The sequence below is a fragment of the Camelina sativa genome, chromosome 11 (assembly GCF_000633955.1).
Source record: "Camelina sativa cultivar DH55 chromosome 11, Cs, whole genome shotgun sequence".
Lineage (NCBI taxonomy): Eukaryota > Viridiplantae > Streptophyta > Magnoliopsida > Brassicales > Brassicaceae > Camelina > Camelina sativa.
Window position 1 is genome coordinate 17,163,908 of NC_025695.1, and position 11,460 is coordinate 17,175,367.

The window sequence follows — 11,460 nt, forward strand, 5'->3', positions numbered from 1 at the left end:
TAGTCAACATCTCCTTCAGGCTTGCAAAGCCTTCCTCACACTCCTCTGACCAAACAAAAGGAACATCCTTCCCAGTCAACTTAGTCATAGGACGTGCTCTGCTCGCAAATCCCTGCACAAATCTCCTGTAGTAACCTGCCAATCCAAGAAAACTCATGATCTCTGTGGCATTCTGCGGTCTAGGCCAATCCCTGATAGCCTGTATCTTCTCCGGATCTACAGAAACCCCATCTACAGACACAATATGACCCAGAAAACCCATCTCACGCTGCCAAAAACTGCACTTGCTCAACTTAGCAAACAACTTCTGCTCCCGCAGTTTCTCAAGAACTGCCCTTAAATGCACTGCATGCTCCTCAGGACTCTTAGAATAAACCAGGATATCGTCGATGAAAATGATGACAGATACATCCAGAAACTCCTGAAACACACTGTTCATCAATCTCATAAACGCTGCTGGTTCGTTAGTCAACCCGAAGGGCATCACCACAAACTCAAAATGCCCATACCTCGTCCTGAATGCAGTCTTCCTCACATCTGCCTCATCTGTCGGTATCTGATGATAATCCGACGCCAGATCTACCTTGAAGAACCAAGTAGCACCCCTCAACTGATCCAACAACTCATCGATCCTCGGAAGAGGGTACTTGTTCTTCATAGTGACCCGGTTCAACCCCCGGTAATCAATACACAACCGGAAACTCCCACCCTTCTTCTTGACAAACAACACCGGTGCTCCCCACGGTGATACACTAGGACGGATGAATCCCTTACTCAACAAATCCTCTAACTGCTTCTTCAGCTCTGCCATCTCTGCTGGAGTCATTCTATAAGGAGCCTTGGATAACGGCGTCGTCCCCGGTTCCAGTTCAATCGTGAAAGGATCAGACCGAGATGGTGGTAATCCCTGCAATGACTGAAACACGTCCTCAAATTGCTCTACAATCGGAATACCTCTAACCTTAGACTTCCCCACTGACTCTGGCATAGATATGGTGACCAAATAAGCCTCACGGCCCTTCTCGATCATCTTCCCAGCCTGAATGGCCGAGATCACGAGACTTCCCGAAGTCGGTCTAATACCCTGAAAGACCAACTTCCCTCCTGGACGCTCAAACTCCACTTTACCCCGATAGTAATCCAAATGTACCATGTGCCGATGCAACCAATCCATCCCGAGAATCACATCATACAACTCCACTGGACTGATAAGCAAATCAGCTGGCCACGACTCCCCTGTGATCTGAATATCAATTCCTCTGGCTCGTCCAATAACCCTCAGGAACTTGTCTCCCGCAACTCTGACAACTCATGTACGCTCCCCAGGATCCCATCTGATTCCCGCACTCTCTGCACACTCCGGAGTAATGAAGCTATGAGAAGCTCCAGAATCAAACATAACATGGGACTTAAACCCGCCCACCAACAAGGTCCCTACACAAACCTCATGTGTTGAGAACCTAACACTTTATCACAGGAAAACATAAAATCTGAACATACTAAGAATTCACAAAGTTAAAGTACCAGAAATTATACCTGTGATCGCCCCGACACTGGGTCCACCAGTCTCTGCAGTCGTGTAAACCCGTGGTGCCTGCTCAATTCGTGCAACCTGCTGCCCTCCCGGCTGCAACTGCTGCAACGCTGCCACTGCCACCAGCTGCAACTTGGGACACAAGGGCCTGATCTGCCCTGGCTCTCTGTAATGATAGCATACACGAGCTGCTGCCATCGGAGCACTCCTCTTGGGACANTCTCCCGCAACTCTGACAACTCATGTACGCTCCCCAGGATCCCATCTGATTCCCGCACTCTCTGCACACTCCGGAGTAATGAAGCTATGAGAAGCTCCAGAATCAAACATAACATGGGACTTAAACCCGCCCACCAACAAGGTCCCTACACAAACCTCATGTGTTGAGAACCTAACACTTTATCACAGGAAAACATAAAATCTGAACATACTAAGAATTCACAAAGTTAAAGTACCAGAAATTATACCTGTGATCGCCCCGACACTGGGTCCACCAGTCTCTGCAGTCGTGTAAACCCGTGGTGCCTGCTCAATTCGTGCAACCTGCTGCCCTCCCGGCTGCAACTGCTGCAACGCTGCCACTGCCACCAGCTGCAACTTGGGACACAAGGGCCTGATCTGCCCTGGCTCTCTGTAATGATAGCATACACGAGCTGCTGCCATCGGAGCACTCCTCTTGGGACAGCTAGCAATCTTGTGATCCCTGCCCCCGCACCCGAAGCAACTCGGACCACCTGACCTCTGCGTAGCCTCCCACCTCCTCTTGGTTCCCTGCGCGGGCTTACCGCCCCTGCTAGAACCACCCTGCTGCTGAGCCCTACTAGGCTGAACAGCTGGACTAACCGCCACTGACTGTGCTCGGATATCCTCCTCACTCCCTGCTGCAGTCTCAACCAGCTATGCACATGTTGCATAACCCTGCCCTCTACAGTGAACCCTCAAATTATCACGTAGGGCCCTCAAAAACCTCCTGATCTGAGCCTCCTCAGACTCTATAGCCCGACCCCCATAACATAGAAGTCGACTAAACTCCACGTCCAGCTCCCGCACTAACCGCATCCCCTGAGACAACTGAAGGAACTGCACCTCCAACCGGTCCACTGATCTCCACCACAACTCAGCATCTCCAATTAAATGGTGGACTCCTATGTCCACCCAAAACTCCTCAGGACATCTCAGAGTATGGAAGTTACGTTCCACACTCGTCCTCCACGCATCTGCAGCAGTAGGATCCGTACTACCCGAAAACTGCACGGTCACGAGACCCTTCATCTCCTTGAGCATGGACATATAATGTCCATGTGCTCCTGCATCCGCAGCCACTGGCTGCCGTTCCTCCGCCACCACTCGTGGCACTACCTGAGCCTGAGCCGGTGCCACTGGTGGCAACCGCTCCAACAACTGTGCTAGCAAAGCCGCAAAGTCAGCACTAGGGACTCCACCTGCTGAGACTCCCACACCCGGGATCCTACCATCACCAACCACTGGAGCATCAACACCGCTCCCTCTGACCACACTCATGGAATCCTCCTGGACACCCTGCGACTCGCCAACACCCTCAGCTGTCACACTCTGGTCCTCGGTCTCACTAACCACTGGGACTCTGCCCCCACCACGACCACGTCGGCGTCCACGACCACGTCCGCGTCCACGACCACGTCCGCGTCCACGACCACGACCACGATCAGCAACAGCATCCTCTCTAACCATCTGCACTACCATGAACAGAAGACTAAGCACGTAATTATACATAACACAAAAACATATACTCACCGTGGAATCACATTGTAGGCTCGAAGAGGATGTTCTAGGACTTCATGCCACCCACAATTGACTAACTCACATAATCAATCAAGACATGCAATCCCAAACATCACAACAGAAACCTAGTGAACCTAAACCTAGAACCGTAAGGGCTCTGATACCAAACTGAAACGAACCGACCCGTTTTTTCTTAAATAATAATAAATAATAAATATAATATAATAATAATAAACTACAACTAGTAGTCCCATACCCACTAGCCACCTAGCCACAACCACATTCAAACAGCGGAAATAACCAATATCAACAACCAATAATATTCCAATAATAAAATATCCAATAATCAAATATAACCATAAACCAATATCCAAATCATCAGAAAACATGGAACCACCAACCTAGCAATGTTTCTAATGACCCAACTCTAGCAACCTAGCAGTGCCAGACAACATCCAATCGAGTCCCTAGAACATCCTCCTCTTCATTGCCATGATTCCACGATCACACTTTTCCTTTACTTGCGCCACAAACACATATTGCAATGTATGAGTATTTTATAAACACTCAGTAAGGCAATCCTCCCATCTACTGGGCTATACACACAAGCAATAGAGTCATCTCTAACCATCAAACAACAATCAACACACAACAGATAACAAACCAGGACTCTACATCGACCGACACCAACATGCATCAACCGACACCACATGGGGATGCATCGACCGACACAGGGTTGCATTGATCGATGCTCGATGCACTTGCATCGACCGACACTCGCTCTGCATCCACCGATGCATGCTCAACCTAACACGAAAACCCTAGGGTTTTACGCGCCGTCCTCGCACTTGCATCGACCGATGCAATGCCGAGCATCGTGTTTTCCCCAAAGCTTCTCGCTGGATCTTTGTTCTTACAACCACAAAAATCGATCCCAAGCCACAAGAAAGCTTCCTAGCGTCCAAAATAATGATCTAACAAGTCTAATAACACATAGCAAGCAAATTAGAGAGTTTTCTAGCTTAGATAAGCCATGGTCCTGCACATACCTTTGCCACAGAAGAAAACGACCCAAACACAGGAAGAAAACGACCCTAGGACGCTCCTACAACGATCCCAGCTACAGATCTTGATGTTCATATATTTTACCTTGTTTTCCCTTAGTTTATCCACAACTTTTGCATCTTTTGCTATCCATTTAGGCCATTATTGTGTAGCTTTAGGACGAATCATGCATTAGAGTATAGTTGCATTGCATTTGCATATTTTCATGCATAAACAAGTGATTTTGGAGCTTAAGGAGCATGGAAGCAATGCTAAGGAGAAGTGAAGCAATCCTGAGGAGAAAACAAGAAAGTTAAGGCTGAAGAATCAAGGTCCGGAGTTCAACTCGACCGCACACTCGACCAGACACTCGACCGTGTGCTGAGAAGGACTCGACCGAGTGGAGAATGCACGAGAGAAGCCAGCTCGACCAGCCACTCGACCGAGCACTGGTCGAGTTGACCGAGCCGTTGACTACTTTGACTTTTTGTATTTTTAGGGCTTCCACCTCATCTCCTATATAAAGCCCTTGTACCTGCAGCCACCAAAGAGTCCAGCTTTTTAGAGAGTCTAAAACCTAGTTTTTACCTTTTTTAGATATTATTCCTTTTGCACTTTTTTTTTTTTTTAGATTTTGTACTTGTTTGAGAGAGAAAGACTAGATTCTTATATTTTGTTTGTTTCATAACTTTCAAAGTATTAAGATTTCGAGTTTTATTCCTTCATCAATATTGTAGATCTCTGTTTCATCTTTCTAATGATGCAAGTTTCATTATTTTCTGGGTTTTTGACATATTTCACCATGTGTTCTTGTGAGTAGTTTGTTTAGGACCTTGAGGATGGGTTAGGCTGGGTTGATCTTGTGGTTTGTTTGATTTGGTCAAGCTTGATTGTTGTAGATCTCTTCTAGGCTAGATGATCTTAATGCTGATCCTATATCTGAGAAGGTAGGGTTTGATTTCAAGCATCTTAGCATCACACCAATGTCTAAGGAGCATAGATAAGGCTAGATCTAGAGCTTACCATTAGGCTTGCTAAGAGATTAGAAGTCTTGTTTGGTTTGAGATGTATTGCTTAATGCCTGCTTGTGTAGATTCTTTTCTTTGTGAGAACAAGTCTAGAATTGCATAGGTTTGATTGTTTCTTGCCATGAGAGTGGATTAAACATGTCTTAGAATAGTATGTCTAGAGATCAGCTCAATGTTTGCTTGAGATTTGTTGACCAAGTTAGATAACCACAATGATTAGCTCAGCCCATGAATCCCTCCTCAAGGCCTTCTTTGTTTATTAAAATCTTAGTCTAAATATCATTGCTTGCTTGTTGTTTGATTAGTTTTAGCATTGCTCTGTTTTTCTTGTGTTGCTCTGTTTTCACGTTTAAGTCTAGCTCGACCACGTACTCGACCTACACTCGGTCGAGTGCTGCTCGAGTTCATCCCCAGAACTTGTGTTTATGATTTGTGATTGTCTTGTTTCATTCCTGTTTCATTTCTATTGCATTCACTTAGTTTTCTGTTCATTACTTGTCTTGCATTAGTTCATTAGCATAGTGTCTATTTCTGTTCTAGTTTCATTATAGCTTTAATTTGTCTGTTCTGTTTGCATTTAGTATCTTGTTCTAGTTGTTTTTACTTTCTGCATTTCATATCTCATTATAGGATTGTTAGTGACAAACAATCTTTACATTTGGCTTGACTTAGACTCATATGCACATCTTGATTGTTCACAAACACTCAGATAGGATTGACACCTCTTATACTGCAACTGCATAAAGGGAATTGAAACAACCTGACATCCATTCATTCATAAATCATCATTCCATACATCATTCATTCACCACACCACACAAACATTCTGTTTCAGATCTCTACAGAAACAGCTTCCAACTCTAAGAAATCACCAAGAACACTCAAGAACACCAAGAACTCTTCTTTTTTTCTTCTTTTCTCTCCAAAAACGGCTAAACTCGCCGAATGAGACAAAAACCTCGACTTAAGGGTTTTCCTTTTCCCTTTGCCCAAAACACAGCGTTTCACTTAAGTCAAAACGCAGAAAACTGAACCTGCATCGACCGATGCACCTTCTGCATTGATCGATGCAATCCCCAAACCAGGATTTCGGTTCGCGGGTGTTACAACAGTGCTTAACAAAAAACTGACCTTGAGGACTGAAGAAAAGAGCTGTGCAATAGAGTGTATACCCATCCTTCTCTATCGCTCCCATTACCAAGTACACATTGTTTTTCCCTGCCAAGTCTACTAATGTTTCTACTTCAGGGCCTGCAGGTTCATCACAAACCCAAAACAAAGGAAAAGAGGGAGAGTATCATATTAATAATTAATCTATATATATAAAGTGTACTTTCCTCACTCCTGGTGCTACCACGTCATCACCTCTATTAGTTAAGTAAGGCCACTTTCTTGAAGCCCAATTTTAGGAGACCCAGTAAGTAATTCCTATTTCTTTTTTTAATATTTAGTTTAAAGCCCATTACAAGTTCATCTGTATTACACCTTTAATATGCTCTTGAAATAAAACCCTTTTCCAGGTAGCTCCACTCCGCCACCATTAATGTGCGACCTCAACCGTCCCCCCCCCATCTTGATTCCACCGTTAATCAAGCCTTTTTGCATTGCCTCAGTTCTGTCACCTCAAACGTCCCTCATCTTCTTCATTCTTTCTTTACTCGCTTATACTTCAAACCCTTTCACTATCTCCATCTGATCGTCTTCCTCTAAAACGGTAATTCAAGTCCTTCAATGCTCTCTCATTCAACTGAAGACCGACTACTTTTTCTTCAATGGGTGCAAGGTGAAGTCCTATATAATGTCTTCTCCTCCAACTTCATGCCTCTCACAATTTCCTTACTCTCTGAATTTTATCTTCACTTACATGGATTCCACTGTTGTTTCATTCGCAAATCTCAAAGTTGGCCGCCTACACCAGCGAATCGTTGGGAGATTGCTTCGTCACTGGCCTGTCTGCAACGTAAAAAAAGGAGGCCAACTAATGGGAGTAGATTTCCTGCTAATAGATCAAAAGGTTGTATCCATCTCAACTACATTTTTCAATGACTCCATTATAATGTATTTATCTAATTTGAGGTTTTTTTAGAGTTGTGTCATCCAAGGATCCATCAATGTCACCCATGTTTCAAAATTCGAGAAGTTGCTGTGTGATGGGGCAATATATATCGGATTTTGAAATCACTAGAAGCAACACCCGTTTTAAACTAACCGATTCCCCTTTCTCAATACGTTTCATAGCAACCACTACTTTTGATCAGGTCGACGAGTCTTTCGGTATTTTTCCGCAAGAATTTTACAGGTTCCAGATTTATGAGCAGTTGGTTTCTCTTGCCAACACCAATACAGATCTTCCAGGTGAGTCGAGGTTTTAACTCTTTCAATATTTCCCGTTTACTATATTGTGTTCATCTCTTAAAAGTAAAACTTTCATAATTAAAAGCTCATGAGTTCATTTTCGTTTGAAAAAGAAATAGCCAACTTTTCTATATGATGTACAGGGCGTCCGTCTTCTACTTTTCTATATGATGTAGATTAACGGTGTTGTTATTTTATTCTATTATTAATTTATAGATAGAGTAGAAGAGTTTCGGAGTTTGCAAAGGCAAAAGCAGAAGCAGAGCTGTTCAAGGCGAAGGAGATAGTAAAGGAGCTTACTTTAAGGATAGAGGAGTCGAATCGAAGGTTAAAGTCTTGATTTTTCGAGATCGAAGCTGTGATGAAGGAGTCAAGCATAGATGGAAATGCTGAGATTATGAGAGAATTAGAGGATGTGAAGCAAGAACTGAGTAAGTTGAAGCTTAATATAGCCTATGTTTCGAGAGAGAAAGTTGTGCCAGAGAAAGAAGTAATGGAGTTAGGTATCAAAATGGAGGAGAATTTGAAGTTGTTAGAGAGTCTTAAGTTAGAGGTCGATGCTTCGAACGAAGAGCATGTTTTGGTTGAATTGGCGAAGATAGAGGCTTTGAAGGAATGCAAAGAAGTTGAGGAGCAGAGAGATAAATAACAAAAGGAAGTGTCTGAGTCATTAGATAAACAGAAGAAGAGAATAAAGGAAATGATGAGAGAGATTGAGAGATCAAAGAACATTGAGAGTGAGTTATCTGAGACTTTATCAGATATTAAGATGTTAGAGATGCAGTTGAAGCTTGTCAAGGAGATGGAAAGGAAGGTTCAGAGGAATGATAGTATGTCGAGATCGAAAAACTGTGGTTTTGAAAGAGGGAAAGATGTTTTGTCTCGCTTCGATTAACGCAGAGCTCTTTTGTTTGGTCAATACAATGGATACATTGAATCAGGAACTTGACCAAGCCAAACAAGAAAGAACACGGTTTGAGAAGATAATACAAAAGGATGATGTAATGATTGAGAGACTCAATTCGAAGCTTCTTATTGCAAATGATCAGTTAGAAGCAGTATCTGCAGCTGAAGAAAGAATCAGCTCTCTTGCTGACAATTTAACTACTTCATTTGAGAAGCTAAAGAATGATAAAGAAGCTGCAAAGAAAGAGGAGCTTGAGCTAAAAGAAGAAGAAACAGTCATCTAGAGTGAAGTACAGAGCACATAAATAGGAATTGGTGAAAAGGAGAAAGTGTTGCTTTCAAAGTTAGATGAGCTTGAGAAAGCTAAGCATGCAGAGGCTATAGCTCTCGAGAAGCTCGAGTCTATGGCAGAGAAGACAATGGAAACTCGGGAAATGGAATCTCAGAGAAGTTCAACCATCACAATCTCAAGATTTGAGTGCGAGTATTTGAGTGGACAAGCTTGTCACGCGAAAGAAACTGCAGAGAAGAATGTGGAAGCTGCAATGGCGTGGGTTGAAGCATTCAAGGCTAGCACTAACGCGATTTTGTTAAGGACGGAATCTTTAAAGAGAGTGAGTGGGATAAAAATGGTGGAAGAAGAAAGGGCATCGTTCAGGATGCATAGGTCGCTATCGATAAAGAGACTGGTCTAGAATGAGATTCAAAAGTTCAAGCAGAAGTCAGAAGACTATGGCGTGATCAGGTCTCCTAAACCTATAAGAAAATCGTTTCAAACTCACAAAGAGAACTCAGGAGACAAAGGCTTGATCAACTCTCCTAGATCGGTAAGAAAATCATCAAGGCTGAGCGGGAAGTTCACACCAGTTCAGGGAGGGAAGTCGAGAAGATACTCATCAGGGAACAGAGCAACTCCAATGTTCTTTGTAATCAAGATGAAGAAGAAAGTTCCAAGCTTTGGTTAAAATTTTTAGCAGGAAAAGGCGTAAGTCCTCTTTAGAACAATGAGAAGTTTAGTTATCTTGTTGTCGTGGCTGAGTTTTGTTTTGCTTGCATTTTAAAGTTTGACATTGTTTGTAACTAGGTGCTTCCCCACGCAACGTGTGGGTTGTGGTGTTGGCACTTTCTTGTTTTTTTTTTTGATTTTTTTTTGTTTTCTCTTTTGTATTATTTCGTTTTAATTAGGCATATACGGGGTTTGCAGTCACTTGTATTTATACACTATATCTTTATACCAATTAAAGAAAATAAAGAAAATAAAAAGTGGTGTTATAGGAAAAAAGAAAATAAAAAGCGGTGTTAACTACAAATTAAACGTATGGTCCATTACATGGGTGATCCCAAAAAAAAAAAAAATTAGTTACTACTGTATCTATAAATTCACTAGGGGTAGTGCAAAAATCCTAATAGTTCAATGAAGATGATGTAAACTTTAAAACATGTATGATGTAAAATATATGAAGTATATGACCCCTTACCCTTTGGCCACGGATAAAGAAAATTTAATTAAGAACAGTAACCTAATTTGCAAGTGACAGATACCATCCGATACAAGGAATAGTCGGATATATAACGAATCGAGGATGAATCAATGAATATCTAAATATTCAAGGTTTGAATATTCGTATTGTGTGTGTACTTGGATAACTAAGCACAGAAAAATTAACGTTTATCATAGTTGTTGATTGGAAAAGGCTAATGTATAAAAAAATCATTTTAAACTTAACTTTAATAAAGAAAAAAAAAAAAAAGCTAGTTAACGATTACCTAGGAACTTGAATGGCAGAAGCATGGTACTTGCGGAACTCATCACGACCTTCCTCGTTGAAAACGCCCACAGCCATACCGAACCTAAAACCGCGAGGATACCAACCAATAAACGCCTCCGGGAGGCGGGAACACTACCAGCTCCGATCCAATGCTCGCTGCCTCTACGATATACTTCTTCGCCTTTTCTATAAATTTTAAGCACTTAGAGCATTACATAAATTTAACATAGCTAAAGCATGGAAATCAAGGAGATGGCTAGCTAGACTATTACCTAGAGTGGCGGGTGTATCGTTGTAGACGGTGGAGGCTTGGACAATGGTAGCTCGTACACTGGAAGGTGAGGCAACACCGTTAAACTTAGTTGCGTTTTGAAAGTTGACATATCAACTCAAGCTTTTGTTTTACGTTGGTGTGGTGACACTGCTGCGAGACTTGAGAGGCAATTATATAGACTGTTTTTCTTTTCTTTTCTTATTTTACTATTGGTTAATATGTGAAAGAAGATAAGATTATGTGGATTATCCACCTCATACACTGACCAGAGTAGGCCTGGGCAAAATACCTGGATCCAAAGATCCGATCCGAACCCGTATCCGAAATTGTAAAATACCCGAACGGATTCTAAATCTCTAAATCCGAAAACCCGAACCTAAACCGAAATCTGAACAGGTATCCGAATATACCCATATTTTTAATATATAATAGTAATATATTAGTAATATTTATAATTTTAATAATATAAGTATTTAAACTGTTTATTAGTAAATTTGGGTAAAAATATTCTAAATTTAGATATATTGCGTATTACTGAATAATTTAGACTAAATTAAATACTAAAATTTTGAGTTTTGTGACCTTCGGGTAATCCAAATTCGAACCCGAAATACCCGAACCGAATCCGATCCAAATCCGAAATCTAGAAATACCTGAACGGATCATATACCTCAAAACCCAAAAACCCGAAAATCCAAAATACCCGATCCAAACCCGAACGGGTACCCGAATGTCCAGGCCTAGACCAGAGAAAAAACATACCCATATTGACATATTCTATGCATGTTT

The 11,460-nt window shown here is 42.2% G+C and overlaps 1 protein-coding gene and 1 pseudogene across 1 annotated transcript in view; one reads left to right on the forward strand and one right to left on the reverse strand.

Annotated features, from left to right (window-relative positions):
- The window catches only part of LOC109127296 (RNA-directed DNA polymerase homolog), a gene marked incomplete at its 5' end in the record, with an annotated part of 1,700 nt that extends 1,009 nt beyond the window's left edge, over positions 1 to 691 (reverse strand). The window contains one exon of the mRNA XM_019231886.1: positions 264 to 691. Coding sequence (XP_019087431.1) covers positions 264 to 691 — 428 coding nt within the window. The remainder of the gene's footprint in view (positions 1 to 263) is intronic.
- LOC104727452 lies at positions 7,166 to 9,646 on the forward strand (annotated as a pseudogene).